Below are 22,859 nucleotides of genomic sequence, written 5' to 3'. Positions count from 1 at the left end.
GTATCCTCAGTTACTACAGCGCCAGTTCCAGTGTCACCATAAGGCCTGGTTGACATTTGCTGTGCTCACCAAGAAGCAATCTTTGCCTCTTAGAAGATACCTTTGGGTGTTTGCTTTAAAAAATGTGGTGTTTTGTGGGTGTTTCTGCTGTCCTGGCGCTCCAGAACCTCTGAAGAATGTGATAGGTAGTCAGGAATTAGATGTGCCCCTAGAATGCCTGAAACTGCTCCTTGGATTTCTGGCCTCTCTATGTGGCTAGGCTGTGAAAAAGTTTCACACATGAGGTATTGCCATAGTTGGGAGTAGCAGAATGTGCTTTGAGGTGTAATTCTAAGTATGCCTCTAGTGTTTTAGAAAAATCTTATTTGACAACTTGTGTAAAAAACCATAACATTTTAATTTTCTATCCTGTGGCATTAACCACATTTTAAAAAAACTCACTGTGGCTTTCAGAAAATTCCCCCTATTATGTCAAATTCAAAATTGAAAAGCAACAAATTTAACTTTAAAAAACGTCTGCCAATTTGAACATGTTACCTCTTCTTTTGCTTTTTGTATCTGCTTCTCGAGTTCTTCTGGAATCATCTTTCCCCTGAATGGCAAAAGGAAACACAATAAAGATATATTTGGATTGATACAAATGAGTAAACACATTTTGGTAAATGGAAATCAAATAAATGAAAGCAGAATAAATAAATACAGACATAATAGCTGATATAATAAGCAATATTAACCACAAAATAACTTTAAAGTGACCTAGGTCTACACAGAAAGAAAATACAAAGAGAAAAAATCTCACCACTAATAAAAAGTAAAAAAGTCCCAAAATGAAAAAAAATAAAAGGCGTTTTGAAAACAACCTTAAAATGCACTATAAAGCAAGAAAAAAATCATTCCCCCTTCAACATATAACAGTAGGTAACAATGTTTAAAAGCAGGAAAATATGGCATAAAATATAAATAGACCTCAGGTTTTGCAGAGAGCCATGCATACAACACATTATTGATTGAAAAGCTCATACGACATGAAAATTTCCTATTTCATACACTTACACATTACAAACGAGGCCACATATGGTGAGGCATAGAAAATCAATATGTCATATATCGTGAGAAGCTGTATGTGTGGTCATTATTATTACTATGTGAATTTGATTTAATGATTAAGGACTTCAGAGCCTACTGTTTTGCACTTTGGGAAAATGTGATGGATGGATGAGTGGATAAATGTACAAGAAATCCTTATAAAGCTGGTTTAAATGTTGGAGGAAGTTATTGAAATATTTTGTACTGGCATATACTATATATTTTGTGTTGTAGAGCCAGACATATCTGCCTCTGCTTAGCTTGCTATATCAGATCACTGTAATATTTTGTGTATGCATATCACATAAATTTCAAACAACTCATCAAGCAATAACACACACTGTCGAGGTAACTATAGGAAGCTAAATCTATGATATACTATCTATACTGATGTAAAGTGGAGTTTGACTAGCTTAAAGTTTGAGAAAACCCCCAAGATCAGCACATTTTAAAAATACACTCTCCCGGAAATGTGATAATTGTGTTCCAGTGATTATATTTTGCAAGGTTTGGATCTGCTAGTCCACTTATTTTTAAATTAACAAAAAAATCCCCATACCCCACATTACTTATGCAGTAGTTAAAAAACTCACTCTGACACAAGCAGTATTAAAAATGATTTTAAAACTCCCACGTCATATTCTACTCTTAAATAAACATCCAAATGTAGTCCACAAGGGTCTCAGACATTCATGATAAAATAGGAGAATGGAATTCTAGGTAATTCACACATCCTAGTCCTACAGTGCCCATTAAGGGCGTATAATTTGCACATAGTTCCCCCTTTACCTTCACGCCCCCCAGACCCCTCATCCCCCCCGGTTAGGGAGGATTAGCCAGTAGATCAGCTGATATACATGCACATTTGCTGTCTTTAGGTCAGCTTGTTCTAGACCCAATCTTGTCTCACACAGATACGTTTACTCAGTTCCCACCCTTTTATTGGTTCACACTGAATATGCGACTTTGAAATTGTGCTACTTCACTTGAAATAGCCTGATTTCAAAGCTTCAGATCAGTGCAATTCTTACATCCAATTTCCCTGCGGCTTGCAACTTCATTTTCAATGCAAGTTGCAATGAAATTGGAAAAAGTGTGGAAACTCTTTTTGACATTGCACTACTTCAAATTGCACTGATTAAGACAGTGCCATAGAAATATAATAGATGGGACTTTAGGTGTGATTTGTAAATCGAATGTTGCACCTGAAGTCAGTATGAACCAGGGCTTACTGGATTCCATACATGAAAAAGTTTTGGAATAAATATTTCCTTTGATCATTTTGGATTTTGTCAGTTAAAGGGTAATTGAAGCTCTACATAAAATCTCCCTATCCCACCTCACGTTGCTGTCCTGACAAAATTGGTATTTTGCATCTGCTGTGCCTTGTTATTTTTAAGGCAAGCCATAATTGATTCAATTTTCTTCTAAATGGATTGCAGGAAAGAAAATCACTTGAATTCCCCATCAACATAGTCAGTGTTGATGGGGGAATCCCCTTGCAGTGCTATTGTGTTCTGCTGGTGGGGAGAACTGCTGGCAGTAATTGCATGTAAAACATTTGACAGGCTGGTAGTATCCAAGTTGATTCATCAGTAAACTTGTGTACAACCAGCCTGCCCACAGATGGATCAAACCTCGAACAGTCTCTACTGAACCAGCTGAGAATCCATCCATTTATGGCCAGCTTAAGTCTGCATTCCATTCAGTGTGTTGGAGCTGGCCATAAAGAAAAATGGCTGGTCATGGCACAGGTACTATACTAGCTATAGGTCAAGAATAGTCTGTTGCTAAAAAATAGAAGGAGTACTGTGAAGTGCTTGTGTGTCATAGACCTAAGTTTTATAGTTTTATAGACAGAGGGATACACAGAATTATTAGAATGTGGTGCTGATGGAGAATTACCATAATTCCATGCTGGACATGGTTATTTAGAATTTGGGTATTGAACACTGTGTTATCATAGAAAGTGCCCTTGATGGAACTATAGCAATGTTGGGAGCAAGTTAGGAAGTTTTTTGGGGAGCATACAGAGCCCATGGCCCACATTCTGCATTAGATTTGTGTAGTTGTGTGCGGTACCTCTAGTTTTGATGTACAGTAACAGTACAATGCAAGATTATTAAGGGTGACATTAATAATCCTCAATCATACACATAAATGTTTTCAGATTGCAAATAGGCACAACTACAAATGTACTTTATCTTAGTCATACAACCTCTAATAACAAGACATACTTTTTTGTGATTAAAGCAAACCCAAGTGTTGCAATTGCTGACATCTTACTGAAAATACTGGTTATCTGGCTGTTGTTCTGTCTCGTTGGCTTTAATACCTTCTATGTCACTAACCTGGAACAAATATGCATATCGGGAAAGTCACACAAAAGTATGAAAATTCAGCTCCAGGTTCCAGGTCAGCAACTCACAGTACTGAAACATGAGGGTCATAACAACAGCAAAGCAAGAAGCATCTTCAAAAGGAGAAGACAGCAGTGGAAATCTTTTTGTTTTTCCTCACTTTCCTTTAACTACTTCTATACTTTTCATCATAAAAACCCTTTATTTTAAAAATGTAGCTGGCATTTTTGTACTTCTAATTGTAGTTTCTGTGAATTCACACAGAGTATGCATACATTCTTGGATGCTATTGACTGTCACTTGTATTTCACTTGGCTTGTTTAATTGTATAATAGCAACCCACATTATCACAAGTATAACAAAAACACTACATAATTACGATAAAAACAAAACTCAAGGGAGACCCATGCACATAGTGCTGGATATCATTCACAATAATGCGGGGCAGAGCTTGGTGAGTTTTGCATTCGAGGGGATACCAGGAAATTCTTCCATACCATACTATAATTCATTGTATAATATATGCCTGTGTGTGTATAAATACAGATACTCACAAAAAAAACTTTTTGTCCACAGGGTTTATTGTCCTCAGCTGTCTTTATATACAGTATGAATAACATTTTCAATAGGAGTGTGGGTGTGTATACTGTACATATACTGTATATATGTATTATGGTAAGGACCACTTATTATAAATATATATATATTTGTATTGTTTAATCGCGTTATTATTATTTATTTCTTTTTTTGTTTAGTAAATATAAAATATGTTATATAAACATTTCCTTTTTTACATTTCCAATCAGACTTCTAGGTTCCTTCACACATTGAGATGAACAGCTAAAGCTAAAGCTCAAATTACAGATATAGCGAAAAGTTCTCTTTTAATTAAATTAGAAAAACACAATCACAAAGGGAGAAGATACTGGTGTTCCTTTAAAAAAAAATCCATAATGCTTTGGAAATCACAGTGGGTGCACAGTATATTTACTGTCTATAAAATATAAAGAATAATACTTTTTTGAGCTTGTAATAAAAAAAAATATAGAATTGAGTAAAAACCACCATACCGCCTTTATAACCCTATTGTCAAATTTAGAAAGTACACCCGTATTTTTTTTAAGTAGCTGGCTTTTTTTCATCAGTCCTACTGTACAAAAAATAAACTGCATTTGTTTTCTATCTATCTGATGGAGAAAAGTAGAAATGTATGGTTATATGTTGCTTGGCAATTATAGGGGTTGTCATCACCTCCATCCAGGGCAACACAAAAAAAATACATTGGTAAAATCAGCAATAAATGAAGATTTTGGATGGGGTAAACAGAGGTTCCAGATATCAGTCACCGCTTTCTCTTGCGTATGAGAAAACAAGCCTACAGGAGATCTATAAATATTTATTTGCTGCAAGGTGTTTCTTAATCCTGCATCTCATGGAGAAACATAAAATAATATAAATGCTGGCAGAAGTAACTTTTGTGTCACATGAATTATGTGAAGAAACGTGGGGAAAGTTTTTCAATTAAAAAGACATTGCAGGAAATTGAGACTCAATTAATAAATATGTTTATTTCAATCCGGATATGATTTTTAACAAAGTGGTGTTTTTCAGCACAAGGGCGCATAGTCAGTAAATCAAACAATTCCCACAATTTTAATGATACTGATGAGTTTACGCATTTTGTTCAATGTTGTACTATTCCATTGAGGCCTATTTAAAACTTTTTATCCTTGACACTGCATTTCCTTCTGATGAATCTATCTGCCAGAGAAATTGATAATTGAAAATGCAAACTAGATTCCAACTCCCATTCTTTCTAAAGCAAATAACTGTCATGAATATGCTTATAAAGCATGTGAATGACACTTTGTGAAATTGCAAACACTTTGTATAATTAAAAAATGAAGGTTTAAATTGCATATCCACTTACTGATGATCAGCCTTAACAAAATACACATTGTGTGTGCCAATACCAAGGAAAGCAGCTGCCTTCTTCATGGAGTAGTGACACTGTTGAAAACAAAATAATGACTGTACATACAAAAGAAAAATTGACAGCAAAATATCAGACTTACTCATATAAACTAGTGGGCAATGCATCATGACATGTTTGGCAAAAGCAGTTATATACTGACGTAAGGTACTGGTAAAATATTTCTGCCTTGCCAACTGAAAGAGACAAACTCAAACATTGGCCTATATTGCAAGAATATTATTTGCATCCATAATATATATATATATGTAAAAAGTTTTCAAAAACAAATCATAGCTGAAGACATTTCCTGCTGTGGAAGAGAGAAACTTTTCTATGTAAAATTGGCTTGCTGTTTTATAATCTTACTGATACACACTATAGATGAATTTTTGCACTGGTATCTTTCGGCCCAGGATAGTAAAGCCTGGTACATGCAATGAGAATATTGGACGAATGGTCATCCGTTTTTTTTTCTTTGCATGCTAGTCTCATATCGAATGGAATACAACTTCAGAAGTGATGTAATGTATTGTATTGTATTCTTTTGTATTGTAATGTATTGTTTCATTTCCAAGCAACTGTACTGATTAAACAAATATTGTTTGCTCTATTATTGGATGAGAAAAATGTTCATGCTTGTCCCTTTGGATATTGTTGCATGAATTGTCGTGGTCGGCTGTTGAAAGCTGTGTACTATTTAATAGATTATCGGACGATCGCTCCGAAAGCAATTTTTTCATCCGATATTCCCATCTTGCGTATGGGGCATTAGTCTTCACCGTAAAGGATCCTGATGATGAGTATGCAGACAAAGGCTTAAGGTGCACTTGTGCCCAGACTATTACCAATACATTATTTACATAGACTTAACAAGCAGGAAAAAAAGCTTTAAATAAACCACTTTAACCTCTTTAGCCAATTGTAAAATGAAGTAATATAGTCTTTAAAATCCTCAAAGACTACAGAAACTTTAAAGATGAGTTTGAAATGGTTTCTAGCAGCTTAGAAATAGCTGCTGTTTGTTTACATTAAAGGGCTGGCAGGCTGCTCAGTCTCTTTTGTAATAGAATGCAATAGGGAAAAAAAAAGTTTTCTGTGTATCACAAGCAAAGATTCCCTAGCACACCTACCAGCTAGCCTGCAAAACAACCAAATTAACTCTATCACATTTGCAAATATATGCATTAGCCACAGTGGCTCCTCTGATAAAGTTAGGACCGTAGGACACAGATAAGCCTTAACATAGGCACTGTATCTTATAAATATATTTACAAATGTGCGCAAGCAAAATCTGCCATTTTTAACGTGAATTGTTAGACAGGGTTAGTTTGTTTTTTTTGCAGGCTAGCTGGTAAGTGTGCTGGGAAATCCTTGGTTGTGCGTTGCTCTTCCATGTTCACCTTGCTGCAAAGGCTAATTATAGTTTGAGGTGCTTGCCTTTTTTGGAAAGTTTTCTGTCCCAATGTTGTAAAATTTGATCAGTAAGTTGTCTGCAATGCCTATAGATACATAGGTGAATGAAGGTTTGTTTTAGAATGCTTTTACTGCTTGTTCAGAATATGTAAATACTTTAATTAAGTTTAGTAAAGAAAGAGCTAGTGTTAGGGTATAGGGAGAGTAAGTTTGTGGGATATGGGTAAGCTTAGTACTAGGGCAGGAGTTACAGGGATGTTTAGCGATAGGACTGGGTTACAGAGAGTGTTATTTTTTGAGGTCCTTTAAATAGAGCATCACTCTCTGTGCTGGGAAAATGCTTCTCAAGTACCAAAAGGTAAGGTACTCATCATATATGCCTCATTCATCAAAAAATAGATGGTAACATAGAGCAATAGGTTGAAAATATCAATATAACATTTAATATTGAACAAACTATTCAACATTTTTTCTATCAATGACTTGCCTGATCCATTGGCTGGTATATTTACTTATCTACCTGCTTATTTATTGAGTAAGAAATAAAAAATGTACCCCTTTAATGATCTGAAATGTTAAATGGACCCTTTAGACCCTTTTGCAGATTTGGTACTGCACCATTGAAGTTTATGTTTAATAAGGGAAAAATTGAATGCATTCTTTCTTTGGTCTCCAGTCAGAGAGCAAATCAATCAATAGGATTTCCTTTTTAGTTTCATAAATAAAATTGCAGGGAATACTACATTTTCCAACAAAATAATAACTGAAACACCAAGCGATAGTTGCCAGGTGGTATTAGGATATTTACACACATTCTCATGCACATTACAGAATAAGAGTTCATGCACCTGAAAACATTTGCTAGCTGGGAGTCCCCTTTTTTATGCGCTTGCTTGCAGTTAAAGTGTGTAAGCATCCTATTCTATACATAAAACATAGGAAAGTTATTTCTATTGCTTGCTGCTTACATTTCTATATATAAAATGACTTATTTTTAAAGCTGAACTCCAGGTCATAAAAATACAATTTAATTCAATTATGGATGCATTCAAAAAAATCATTTTGAAAATCATCACTGAGCATTTTTAGATAGTACTAGCATAAGTACCTGAACTTGTCTTGATACCAGTCTTCTGTAATTCTGTAAGAGCAGCATTAGGAGACGGAGGTGCAGCACTTTAAGCCAATCAGTCTTTACTGCATCATACAGTAGTGTCCATCCAGCACTGATAGTAGGAGAGAGCACAGGGATGGCCTCATCAGTGTGCTACTGCTGCTTCATTGTCTAATCACAGACTGGGGTGGATCTTAGATCAAGCTGTATAACTTAACTGCAGTACAGTCTGTAGGGAGGTCACGAGAAGTGCAGGACAAGGCTATACAGTTTGGCAGGGCTGCCTGGATCTAGGGCTGGCTGAACAAATTGAAAATCTTTTAGCAGGTAAAATAGTGTCATGTGTGAAATTTAGTCTAAGTCAGTCTATTGATCTGTTTGCCTGGAGTTTAGCTTTAAGTGAACCAATTTTTTTTAGAAGGATATATATATATATATTTATCATATTGTAATAAAATTACCGTTATTTAATTTTGTGTAAGGAGAATGATAAGCAAGTTGATTAAAATAAACATGAAGTGCTTACATTTGTTAATGTTTTAAAATGATATGTAAACTCTATCTGTATAAACTGTGTATCTGAGCATCAAAAAGGGAAGTAAACCCTTTAATTGTCTATATATTTATATTATAAGACGATTGATCACACATGTTCAGTAATTTCATGCAGGAGATTCTGATTTATTTAACTGCAGTATAATGACAGATTTCTAGGTCAGAATTCTAAGTAATTAGGTAAAAATATACAAGCATTACAACTAAATTACAAAACTGTAAGAATAGTGGTTGAATTATAATGTCAAATCCTGCTCACCTGATTCTTGAAGGTAAGGAGACATATGCAAGGAGATGTTTTGTTGCTTTAGGGATGTGTACTCCACTTCACTAAATTTGTGTCCATAGGTCAGGTATACTGCAAAGTTTCACGTGTTTGCATATGTACATCTCATTAATATTTTAATTCAATTTAGCTGCATCACTGAAGATACATACCCAGTAAGCCAGCTGATAACCTTGGTAAACCAGGCCCAAATTGTTTAGAAGCTGCATGTACACCACCTGCATATTGTGTAATCACAAGAAGACCACCGTGCCTGTACGTCTGTGCATGTACAAGTAACACTTTATATTTTGTCACATGCTTCATTCATTTTTATGGAAGGTGAGTCAAGGCTAGTGGGGGAACACTCATTCCATTTCTATTTTAAATAAAAAGTACACAGGCTGATTAAACAAGGAGATGCAAACTACTACTGTGTAGTGAACCATAGCACCATAACAACTAAAGATGTCTCCTCTTTGGAACAGTCAGAACAATGAAAGATTGTTAATGGTTGCATGTTTGGGGATATTGGATTGTCTAATTGAATATAGACCATAAATATATATTGGAATGTGTGTGTGTAAATGTTTCTGCAACAAGAACACAAATATTTAATGTATTTGTCTAATAGTACCAAGGATCTAATTTAAATAGACTATCAATGGGAGACTGCTACAAGGGATGGGTGAGTTGCTGCATCTTTGAATTGCAAACACTTGGAACTGCTTGTACATTCCTGCAGGAACCCTGAAACCTTCTTGCCACGACCATTGTCGGGCCATTGTCTGGCAAAGCTCTTTCTAGTAAAGCTTTCCGTTAAGCTCCAGCCTGACACATTACTGGTATCCTTACTGGCCGATAGGGATGTGTAGGATGGAAGAATGGATGGATGAGTTGTGTAAGTTTTAGAAAGTGCTGAAATGTTGCCTGTTATATGGCCTGTGGAGTTAACTATGATAGGAAAGATTTGGGGGTCTGTTTGTCCCCTTCTGACCTAATAACAGGGCCCCTTTAGGCCAACAGTTACTGCATTTTTACAACAAAAACTAGAAAGTATGAGGACGTGACACGGTTAACTCTAGGTACACCCTTGATGCCCCCTGGGGTAAAGTACCACCAACTTTCTATTTATACAGTTTTACAACAGCTTCCCATCAGATAAACCTTCTGACTCATTATATGGCCAAAAAGGTATATGCAGTCTTTTAACAGATAATTTCTCAGGCTTGTGTAACTAATTTAATCTGAATGTGTGCTCTGATGTTAAATATTGAATGTTAACAGTCTAGTTGGGAAATCAATAAAGTAAGCATTTGTTCACATGATCCCTAAAGAGATGCTTTAAGCTTTTGATTATGGGACCAGCACCTGACGATGAACTAGGGGTTTGAATTTGATGGTGCTACATGAAACAGAAGAATTTATGCTGCACAGTATTGAAGCAAACCAAGCAAAATTGAAGCAAACGATATTGGGTTGCAGTGGATCTTATAGCAGATGATGATTAAACCAGAAAATGTTTTGATTTCAGCAAAATTACAGTGTTTGCTGGATAGCATTTAGAGTTATTAGATTGGTTTCACTTGCTGCCTAGAAGTACTTTTTACACTTTTATTATGGGTACATATTGGAGTGGGCCTGATCGCTAAAAGATGCCTAAGTAGTACCTTGAAAATGTGTATTTTCATTTTAATTCCACTTGACAAATAACAGTGAATTTTAGTTATCTAAGGGTACCTGAGCATTCCTGTGCCTATGGCCTCATAGCTAAATATCTACTGTGTGAGGGCACTGCTGCTAGTCTGATGAGATAATAATTTGTGTGGGTGATAATTGGTTTTGTCACTACTGCGCTGCTTTCTGGAGAGGGATATGTGCTACATAGATCACTCTGCTTATGCTTAATTAATTCTATGGATCTCTGCTTTGTGGACCTCTCCTGTTACTTTTTTAGGATTTACCACTATCAGTCCTCATGCACACTGGACATTTTTACAGCTGTTGTTTTTGGCTTTTGACATTTTTTCCTATAGCCAGTAAACTCATCAGCATGTTATCCTATGTGTCCATGCACACATAAACTGTAATCATTGTTTTTTGGCAGGGGCGTTTTTTGGCATGGAAAAAAACTCAGAACTAGTGAGTTTCTAGAGAACTTTTGTAGCTGTAAAAACACTCTAATGCTGAAAAACACAACAAAATGCAGTAAATCTCTGCAAACCAGCATTTTGGACTTTTTTTTTAGCAAAACAAAAATTATTTTTTGATCAAAACAAATCTAAAAAACACAAACGTGAAAAAAAGCTGCAAAACGTTAATGCAAAAATGCCGAACAACTCACGTTTTTAACGTGACTTTACACAGCTAACATTAACAGCGTTATTAAAATGCCCAGTGTGCATGGAGCCTCAGAGATCAAGATCAAAAGTAATTGGGTGTGGGGGGGAGGCAGTTTTGACATGAGGAAACCCCCTGCAACCCCTAAAAACATGACCACCAACAAACAGAATGTTACCTGTTGTAGCAGGATTTGTTTTCCTTTATTATGCCTTATTTTCCTATTTTCCTGGTGATATGACTAGTCAAATGTTCAGTCTTACCGTAGCTATGCTCATTCCTTCACTGTATCTATTGGTGAGTCATGTAACCACCCTTGAAAAGGGATTTAGAAAAAAAAAAACTATTGTGTTAATGTTTTCTACAGACTGCACCATGAATGCAATTTTTTATTTTGCCCAAAGCTCCAATTTAAGACCAAGGCATTATAAGTTAGAAATATTGAATATATCAGCTTGAGGAAGCCTGCAGGTGAATTCTATGTCTTCTGCTTCACTCTTTTGGGCACATCTTCCAAAGTCTAATTCCTCTTCAAAAATGTTAATTTTTTTTCTACCTAATTTAGATTTTTTTTTTAATTCCCCTTGAGGTATAAAATTGTGTTGTTAATTTAACAAGTATCCTCTGATCTCAATTATCTCTTTTTTTCCCAGGGGTAGAAGCATAAAAGATTTTTTTATAGCAACACTCAGAAAAAGAAAATTATATTTCTCGGGTTCAGACTTTCCTTAAACTTTCTTTTATCATATGTTATTTCAATATAAATATGCAATCTGTAAACTGACTACTGAGATGATCATTTAGGAATTTTACTGACATTATGTATTTATTACCGAATCAATGTATTTTATCAGAAAAGCGAGAAAGTGAAAATAAGGTTTAATGATAGCTTTCAATATTTATGATCGTTCTGGCACTGGGCAGCCACTGATTTACATACACTTAAATGAGACTCACTTCCAATGATATCTGAATTGCACCTTCCAAATGTATATAGCCCCTTGTGTTTATAAGATAAACCAATATGGTTTTTATGAAAATGTTTTCTTACATTTTTTTAAACAAGAATAACAAATGTTAATTACAATGAGATTGTTTGCCAAGGTTTTTGTTTTAATTTTCTCCCAAATGGTTTTAAGAAACCTTTCTCAGACTTGGAAAGTTAGTGTCTTTGAATTTCACAGTGCAGGCTGTTAGCTACATGAAATATTTAATGCATCTGTGGTGCATTTGCTGGAAATTTTAGGATTATCATTTAAATAATACATCTCTCTCTCTTTCATGACCTGTTGTTTTTCTGCTTCTTCTTGAGATTTCATTTGTTTCTAATCATATATTTGTTTAGGTTGCCTTACATTGAATGCTTTAAAACCTACCATTAATACTACAGTATGTATACGTACTGAACTGCTACATACACTTACTGTCACACATACTTTTTGGATATTTCTTGAAAAGTTCTTTCTTTCGTTTGCTGTGTTTGTTTGTGTCTTATTTAAAAAGACTCTGTCACTGGGAAAAAGGGGGGGGGGACTGGTGCAGGTGTGAAAGGCAAGAGCCTAGGGGTTCTTCCACAAACTACCCACAAGTTCCCAAACTTTCCTTTGACAGCCAAAGCTCAAGCTGTTCTGACAGATGAAGCTTTGTCAGTTCCTGATAATACCAAGCCTTTCCTGTCTTTTCCTGTGCTTTTCCATAGGCCAGTGAAGCTGCCCATCATAGAGACAGGCTATCAGGAATATGTGCAGATGGATTGCAGTAGGATAAGTTAGGACTTATCTGGAAGTATGAGTGTTTTGTCTTTCAGAATGGCCAAGCATTTGGCCATCACAGGAAGGCTAGCAAAGCTGTTGAGATATGTGCAGGGTGCCTAATTTTCATCCTTTCATCCTATTGAAAAAGTATTTTTTAAAGCCAGATGTTTGCATTGCATTTAAAAAAAGTGTATATGTTAAAACTTTCAGAAGCATAATAAGCATGTTCTAAGCCCTGGGAGCATAAACCATCTAATTTCCTCAATAATCCTTAATACTTCTATTTATTTGGATGATTACTTCTGTAATTGCAAGCAATGGTGGTGGATAACTGGCTATCGCTGTTCCTTTTTAGTGGAAAAATATTTCCTGAGTGGTGAACTGGCATATATAAAATTGGTACATATCTGTTAGACTATGGAAGGATCTTTAGACTATAAACTCCTTCAGAAAAAAGGACAAATATTTACATAGCTCTGGCAACTGTAGCAATGATTAAGGCCTCATGCACACTAGGTTTAAAAAATGCTGCTTTTACAGACATTTGCCTTTTTTTTTTTTTTTTGTAGCTTGTAAAAACACCACTATGGTAGCCTACATGTCCATGCACACATAGGCGTTTACAAGAATATTAGAAGAGGAGAGATTACAGGCTGAAAAAAACCTTAAAAGTACATTCAGGAGAGGAGCTGAAAACACACCTAAATGCTCTTAAATGCTAGACAGATTTAGGTGAGTTTGTGAGGTAATGCATTCCAATGGCCAAAAGAAATTAATATTCTGGCCAATGAAATCCATTAATGCTCAAATTCTGATGTGGCCAAATACGCTTAAAAGCATCTAAAAAAGTGTGCAATACGAGGCTTTAGGTGCTTTTTTAAGCAGCTTTTCTCCTGCCAGGAGTTCTTGCATTCAGAGGAGCAAAGCAGATGTCCTGTGTGCATGAGACCTTATAAAGAAAATAAATACATTTGGAAATATGTAGCCATGACACAATTGGCTACTTTACTTCTTTACTGCTTGATGCCTAGAATTATTACATTGCCCTACAGCCAGGGGCAGTAAACACTGACTTGCAGATGTTGTGCCTGAATGTAGGTATTGAATTGGACAGTACACAAGCTTCTGGTAAAGGAACTTGATTTATGAAAAAGGTATGAACATGACCTTTTAGGAAATTTCAAACCACATACAGATATTTTATTTTGAATGTGGTACATTTTTTCATGAATACATTTTGGGCATATTGCAATATTAAGACTAAAAGTTCAACAAACACATTTTAAAGCTACAAGTAAATTACATTATTTAAGTTGCTCTGTTCAACATGTAATGATGTACCGTATGTGTTTTATCATCTCTCTCACTAAGTCTTGCTTTCTGAAGAGCCACTCTGTGCTTTTTTGATATGTTGGAGTACATATTCTAAATGGAAGTAGTGAAAAATAATTGTAAACTGAGTCAAATGAAAATGTTTTAGTACTTGGATGTTTTTGAGTCTTCATTCAGGTGTACCAAAACTTGATTTTGGCTTAACTTTGGTGTGTAGAAGCAAAAATGTAGCCAAACCACTAAATACATGGTTGAAAGGCATACACGGCGCTGAGACAAGGTCCTTTAGCACTCGAAGGCCAAAGTGCCCCATCCCTTTATGAGCTGTGAACTACTTTGACATCATAGGTTAGAGGTCATGCCCCTTTTACACTCCACTTCTAACGTACACAAGGTGGCCCCCTCTTCTTCCTACACCTTGAACCAGTCCTGAGCATGTAGTACATGTTTCACATTTCAAACGATGTGTAATATTCAGGTTTGTTAAGTCAGTCGTGGGATAAAGGCAGCTACTAGTTTCACCTTTTGAGCTTGCTGTGTCATCTGTTTGCTTCCAACCCTCTCATTGACTATAGAATTACTACATATGCACTTTGAATTTATTATCTAGTAAACAGGTAAGTGACACATAAAGCTGCAACGCTGACCATAAAATGGGGTTATTTTCTAATTGGCTGTGCAGCAAGTCTCTGAAGTATGAATCACAGAACTGGATGAACAGAATTACAAATCATATGGCAGGTAAAAGATAACATGTTTGTATTGGAAAATGTATGGAGCACTTTCCCTGAAATAGAGCTTTCAAGCTATCTTTAGTTTTAGATAAAGATAAGAATTGTCAAAATTTCTGCCAGACGTTTACTTTTGTATGTAACTCCATTGGGCCAGGAAAAGAGGGGAAATTTCTCAAAAGTATACAGGCAGCAACGTAAACCTTCCTCTCTTTATCAATAAGTTGAGCTTTAAAACACAAGCTGGCTCCCAAAATATACATAGGATATCAGAACCACATGGTCTTCCTTAGCTACTATTATCATTCTTTTCCTTCTATATGGACATAATTAAAACATTTGTCAAATATTTGCACTCATTACTCACTTTACATTTCTTATACAAAATGTAAAAGTGATTTTATCTACAGCTGATTGCTATATTGAAGGTGAGGGGGCATAGTCAAAACTCCTAGAAGTTGTTTGTAAGTCCTCAAACATGTGCTGTAATATGTCTGATTTCACAGAAAATTCACCAGTCATGCAGGTCCCAGAAGTGAGCATCATGATACCATTATGTGCATAAGTTTGCACATAGCTTAATAAATGAGGTAAAGCTAAGTGAAATTTCACTGTACAAAGAATACTCAATCATGTGCAAGGAAAGTAAAAAAACAGGATTTTGCTTACACATTATTCGATGATTGAAGTCAGCACAGCTTCAATTCATTTCACTAAGTTAAATGAAAATTCACAAAGTGAAAATGATCTATTCTTTTAGAGAGTCAAACCCAATGACTGCATACATGCACCTATTCAATTTCCCATGCAGAATATTGAAAAAAGTTGGGCTGGTCCATAGTTGACCTGGTTGGTTTTTGGTTCATCATAGTCAGTTTTGGTTTAATATACTATACTATGAGTTGGTCACAAAAATTGTAGGATGTAGGTAGACCTTAATGTATACCATTAATTTAGAAATGAAACAAAGTGTGATGGAGGTGGCAGTCATTATAAAATGATGATCCATCTTCACCGTTTGCTGCTGCAGCCCCTAAAAACTCTGCACTTCTAAGTATGGTAAGAATAAATAAACACACACCTAAACGCCAACTAATGCAACTGTGGTAGGCAGGACGCGTACCACAGTTGCATTATTGGTGTTTAAGTAACCTACACATTGGCATGTGGAGTTGTGTGGATGTAAATATGCCTATGAAAATACAAATTCAGCACTTCACGGTACACCAGTGGCCTACAAAGGACAAGGACTGGCACACTAAGACCTGTTTCCAAATACAATGCCTGGTCTGTAGCATAAATGTGCATGGTCTAATACACACGTAAAATTCTGAATTCCTTTGCATTGCTGTGCTTGGTGTTATTTTTGAGCTGGCCAGCAACATTTGGCAGGCATTTGCAAGTTGCAAAGCTTGCCAAATGCCTCAATTTAAGTTAATATCAACATGTCCCAAACAGCTGGCAAACACACCTTAGATACTCATACAGCTTTTTGGGAAGGTTTTCCTTTTAATTAATTTACATCCAAAGAAAGAAAAAAAAAACAACAACAGTTTAGCAAGGCATTCTGAACGCTTTTGACAATGCTTTAAAACTCCACCTAAACATGTAAAAAATGCCATGCAATTCTATATGTCATCTACAATTGCTTTAACATGCATTTGTTTTTAAAGCCTGTGTGCACAAACCTAAAGGTATGATCTGGGGTCTTATTGTGGCTTCATCCCCCTCAGAAGCCTTACCTTTTCTTTATTCTGTACAACACAGGTTAAACTACTTTAAATATTTAATTGGTTATTTTGTTGTTTGTACAAATGCACAATTAAAGAAAAACTGGCCATATACTGAATGTCCCTATATAGGTATTACTTGATACATTTGCATATTCAAATTGCAATGTCAAGGCAAAGTAGCTACATGTGGATTCAATCCAACTAAATCTTAATCATTAAACTGATCTGTGAATTCATGCTTTCATGTTGATAATATATATATATATATATATATATATATATATATATATATAAACTATAATTTGTATCAAATACATTTTGGCTTGAAATAAAAGTACATTTATTCTCATTTGTATTCATTTTAAATATCACAATGTCTTAGCTCATCTATGTTCATTTGGGATTATATTCTTAGATTAATTCAGTTCTTTTGCAATAACTAAGCAAATGAAGTAAAAATCAAAGATTCAGAAGTAATGGAACTAAAGAAAAGACTTAAGTGTAAACATAAAGCTAATAATATCGAACATTGTTTACTGAATAACTGTTTTTGGAAGATAAAGAAATATTAGAGGATGGTTGATTGATGTGCAGTTCAAAATACATGGTGCTGATTTTAAGAAAACTGGAGCAAACGTGGAGCTGCTTCCCATTAAAACACACATTCAAGGTTTCATCTTTCATCCTTTAGGAAAATACATTGGTCTTTACTATAAGTGTTCATCTGCTCAGTTTAATGTAATTGTGGGTAGGGATAAGAAAAGTTTTTAAAAATTCACTCTACCCTGATTTGTTTGAGCTTCAATGTGATCCAACCTGAATTTGTATCTACTGATCTATTGTGATCTTACAAAAAAAAAGGTGCGCTACCTCTTTAAACATAACAATCAAGTAATCCATATATACATAGATGAAGAAAAATCCCAAAAAAATCCACCAAAGTGAAATAAATTCTTTAAAAAAGATGTGCAAATCAATTGTAAGTAATCACAATCCCGTGCAAATCCGAAAAGAAGCCTGTGTTGTGAAAAAATCTACACCACCAAGATACACACTCTTCTTTCCTGAAAGATTAGATATCAGGCAATAGAGATCAAATGAGCTCAGCTGACACATAGACATACACCATGAGATATCCCTTCAATCTGAGAGGCTCCAATGTGTCATCACATTTGTTCTATGGTCCTGCCAAACTGGTTCCCCTTCTACTCCACATCAGCATCACAAATAGTAAGTATTTACAGTATATAAAATAGGAAGAACAGAACTTCATAGTGCAACCAATAAAGGCAGGATAAAATATATTCTGTTTATGCACTTACATGTGGAAATCAGTAAATCACATATACAAAAACAGAAAAAGATGGCACCATCAAAATTCCACCGGCATGCGTGATAACGTCATTGGCCACAAGCTCCACTCAGTGCGTTACCACACAACTTTAGTTGTCAGCTTCTTTTGGGATTTGCACAGGGTTATGATTACTTACAATTTATTTGCAAGTAATTTTTAGAGAGTTTATTTAGCTGGATTTTCTCCTCCTCTATGTATATGTGGATTGCTTGATTATTACATTTAAATAGATAGTGCACCCTTTTTTTTGTATTGTCATGTATATTTTGTATTCAGAAATTGTTTGTGTGCAGCTGTCATTACCTTTATACACTTGACACAATTTTTTTTTTCTTTTTATTTGATCTATTGTGATCTGTTTGCCCTCTCCTCCTTATTGTTATCAATAACTCACAAGCCTGTGAGTTTCTAAGTTCCAGGTCATTAGTTAAATGTATTTTTTCAATGATTATCAAAGATGATGCTAGTCATGCAGGAAGGTGGTTAGAGTTTAATACACAGTCTTTACTGTCATCATATTTAAAATGATTGAAAAAAAATACAATAGCAGTGGATCATGGATGATACAGTATGGCTTTAAAAAAAAAGTGCATCTATTGCAACTCTACTGCAAGGTATCCCTGTGGCTGTAGATACCATTGATGTCTACTGTAAACACAGCCATCAGCACAATTTGGCAGTATTACAATGGTGTGAACTTGTCACATTTTTAATGAGGCTGTCATTTTGTTATGAATGGGAAAAATGTTTCTTTAAACATTTGCTAATACTTTTAGTAGCCAGAAAAGGATCTTCTTTGTGTCTCACAACTTTCACTTTGTAACCAAGGGCCCAACTTTCTTCGGCTTAGTCCAGCCCCCATTACCATGATCCATGCATACATGCCATCTACCTGTCCAGTGAGGAGTCTCACTAAACATGGGAGCTCCTAGTGAGGACACATCATCTTGAAAGTATGGTACTTAGTCCAGAAATCTGGGAATGCAAAAACTCAGTTGCAAAGTGATACCACTATTAGAGTGGGGCACAACAGATGATTTTCTGGCTAAAGACTATGTGTAAATGTAGTATGCTAACAGGATTATCTAAACGTGAAGGTTATTCTGTAATTATAACAACGTTAGTTCATATTGAGAACTGTTTTCACTGATGCTTACCATGAGTTAAGTACCCACTAAGGCTGCGTTGCAGGGGCATACTGCTTTACTGTGATTGTGTTCACATTCAGGGTTACTCATAAGTTAATGCACAACACCAGTCACAGTCATGTTAAAATGAATGAATACTGTACCTCTTCTGATGTAAACATTACAAGTCGTGGAGTGTTTGAAAGTCCATGCTTCTTTATGTCAGGACAGTGTTTGTATCTTGCCATATTTACAGCATACATATTTGAGACTGATCCACCTACAGGAAAAAAAAAACAAAAAAAAACATTTTAATGCTTTTACAATATATGCACGTTCAGAACAAACTAAACTGCAAGAAAGCACTGTCATTTGGATTAGCATATTTAATTTTTCCATAAAAGATGAACCCTCATCATCTTACAGCTTGTAATTACTTATTCATTGGAGACCTGTTTAAATGAATTTAAAAATGTTTACTCTATCCATACACTTGCTGTGCACACGTTATTTCCTACAAAATACCAAACCAGTTATATGAATAGAATATGGACACCTAGATGTGATTAACGTTGTGCCTCCAAACCTCTTAACAAGTGTGCCTGGATACACAAAAGCTAGACCAGTCTTGCATACAAATGTGAAGAATTGTTGGAAAAGCCAAGAGCTTCCTAATAGCCTACTGTTTACATAAAACAGTGAATTGGTGAGTGACCAGATATGATTATTGCACCACATCCCTTAAAATTGCAAATAATCAATAGAGAAGATGGAATTTTCAGGGTGCATAGACATGAATACCATACATTAAAAGTTATATAATTTTTATTAGTATTTTGGTAAAACACAAGAAAGGAAAAAATACAAAAACATAAAAACTATTTCAATTCTAAGAATACCAACTGAGATTCAAACTTGGTTAGGTAAATGTAGTATACTTCCTACATGTTTCGTCCTCGCACACTGAGTATCTTGGAGGCTGTATTGGATCTGAACGGAGCTAATATCATCTGGACTTTTGTCCTTTGCTGATATCTGGTGGTGGAATTGAAAATTGATCCTCAATTAAAATCCTTTTTCCCTACATTTTCCTTGCTACTTGAATTGCAATATTTAACAGATGGATGTTTGATGTCCATTGTTTCCCTTCTTATGGTTGTGAACATATAGGTCAAATAGATCTTTGTTAGGTTATACCTATATATCCTAAAGCATTTAACAGATGATGTCTGATGCCCATTATATCCTCTACAATTGTTTTGGATGTGTAGGCCAATTAAGATTTTTTAGATCATTTTCTTCTAGCCCTGTGAGCTTTCACATCCAGGACTGCCTTGGCGGTAGAAATTTTCTCAAAAAATCTTCCCTGAAGAAGCCCGTTAGGGCAAAACATGTAGAGAGTATACTACATTTACCTAACCAAGTTTGAATCTCAGTTGGTATTCTTAGAATTTAAATTGTTTTTATGTTTTTGTATTTTTTCCTTTCTTGTGTTTTACCAAAATACGAAATAAAAATTATATAACTACTATTTATATAGCCAACCTCACTGGTCAATAGAAAGATGTAGGAGATGGAATGGGCAAAACCTTAACATCAAAAAGATGTGTCAGTATTTGCTTACTTGAGCTTCTTGGGGTTTAGGTCCATGGAAATTTGTTAAGATCTCTGAAGGTAGAGAAACTTGCATTTTATGGAAGTTGCCAGTTTAACAAACTTTAAAGTGAATCTGTATTCCTTTTTAGACATAGAACCTCTGTCCAAGAGTACACATGATAAGATTACTATTACCCTTTATTTTTTTTTCTAGGGCCTTACTTTTTCTGACTTAATGGCTTAGCCCTGTCAACTGCCTACAAGCTAAAAGTCTGAACCTGAGCTGTTTACAGCTTACCAAAGAGGCAATTTAAATGGATATACTTGGCCAGTTCACACACTTGCCCAAACATTCTGCTGCTGGGCAGCTTCCAGAAACCGGCCTGCCCACACATAGCTTGTTTTGAATTGTAAACAAACCTGCAACCAAAAGATGTAATTGACATTGTTTTTGGGGAGCTCCATATGATTTCTTTTGCATGGGGTCCCCCTTAAAAATCTGCACCAAACCTTTATCTAGGATAAGGGCCTGGCATTGATTTTAGAGGGGAAACCACACTTTTTTTTACATTTTTAAAACTTTTTTTCACTCAACTTTATTGCCATCACATATGGAGCTATTATCCCCCTGTGTGATAGCAAAGTGGAAATGACAGGTCATCCTTAAGGTTACATTAGGGTCTATTAGACGCTTAAAGTCAGCTACTGACCACAGTAAAGCTGATCTAACACAGGCCGTGCTTGATCTTACTCCCAATATTTGTTAGGTCACATGACAAGGTGTTGCCAGAGCCAGCTTTATTTCCACAAAACTTCACCCTCCTAACTTTTCCACATGAGGCTGTATTTTACTGCAGCAACAAGATCCGTTACCACTTCCTCTGACTCATGCAGCTGCTCTACCCAAACATGACTACTCTTCTTGGGTGGCAGCATTTCCTTCCCTGGCTCTACAACCAGCTCAGGCAAATATCTCTTCACACTGGGTTCAATTCCTGGACCACAGACTAACAAGGAGTAAGTTTGTGGCCCAGGAGTTGGGAACAGTAAAGATTCCCACAAGCGGATGTTCATCCTCACATGGGACCACCAACTCTGAAGTTAGGTCTTCAGTTCCCATGGATGGGGTGATAATCAGGCAGAGTGATATCCTGCCCAGTGGTACTTCTATGGACCCATAAATGATGTCACCACCAGTAATAGCCTTACTTCGCCCACTGACTAATCATAATTGAGCTATATTCCTCCCATTGTTGACTACCAATGATGGGGGTTTCGGTCCTCACAGTACAGTGATTCTTCCCCTGACCACCAATGATGGGGCTATATTTTTCCCACTGACCACCAGTGATGGGGATACAATCCTTCCACTAACCACCAGTATTAGGGCTACACTCATCCCACTTACCACCAATAATGACACTTCATTACTCCCATTGACCACCAATAATATGACACTATATTTGACCACCAATGATATGGCACTATCTTTTACTGACCTGTGATACTGGGGCATTTATTATTTCTATTAATGCCAGGGCATTTATTACTTTCACTAACAACTGACCCCAGGGCATTTATTTCTTCTGTTGATGCCTGGGCATTTTTCCTACTAGTCACTATGCCATGGCATTTATAACTCCCACTGACCACTAATAGCAGACAATTTTTAACTTTTACTTTCAAAGTCAGGGAATTGTTTTAGAACTACTGGTCACTGTCTGGCTCCCAACAGTCTGACAGACAGTTAACTGTCCGTTTGTTTAAAACTTTGGAGACCCCTTGTGTAGGTCTTGACACAAACGTTGGACCTTCCAGATACCTGTGTGTATATGTGTGTGTGTGTATATATATATATATATATATATATATATATATTCTACATACTGAATACACAGAGGGGATCAGCATTTAGTCAGTACTGCGATTTGCAGAAATTACAGTATAGCTAAAGGCAAAACTATTTTTTTTTTTTTTTACAGAGGGGAGATAGATGAGAACACCCATTAGGGTTTTTTATTAACATCAGTGTCACCATTAAGGAGATTCACCCTCTCTATTTGTCTTGTTTACCATTATCATTGAAAGTGAAAAGTGAAATTGGGGCTCTAGTGATTCCCTCTC

At 35.8% G+C, this 22,859-nt stretch overlaps 1 protein-coding gene across 1 annotated transcript in view; it reads right to left on the bottom strand.

Moving 5' to 3' along the window:
- Window positions 1–22,859, bottom strand: part of GADL1 (GAD like acidic amino acid decarboxylase 1) — a 330,433-nt gene that overhangs the window by 165,479 nt on the left and 142,095 nt on the right. Inside the window, exons 6-8 of the mRNA XM_089690797.1 lie at window positions 19,304–19,419; window positions 5,377–5,456; window positions 538–592 (exon numbers count right to left, since the gene is read on the bottom strand). Coding sequence (XP_089546923.1) covers window positions 538–592; window positions 5,377–5,456; window positions 19,304–19,419 — 251 coding nt within the window. The remainder of the gene's footprint in view (window positions 1–537; window positions 593–5,376; window positions 5,457–19,303; window positions 19,420–22,859) is intronic.

This window comes from Staurois parvus, unplaced genomic scaffold (genome assembly GCF_062004578.1).
Source record: "Staurois parvus isolate SC_StPar_1 unplaced genomic scaffold, SC_StPar_1.0 ptg000021l, whole genome shotgun sequence".
Lineage (NCBI taxonomy): Eukaryota > Metazoa > Chordata > Amphibia > Anura > Ranidae > Staurois > Staurois parvus.
Note: the sequence above shows the minus strand (reverse complement) of the source record. Positions and strands in the feature narration are given on the sequence as shown.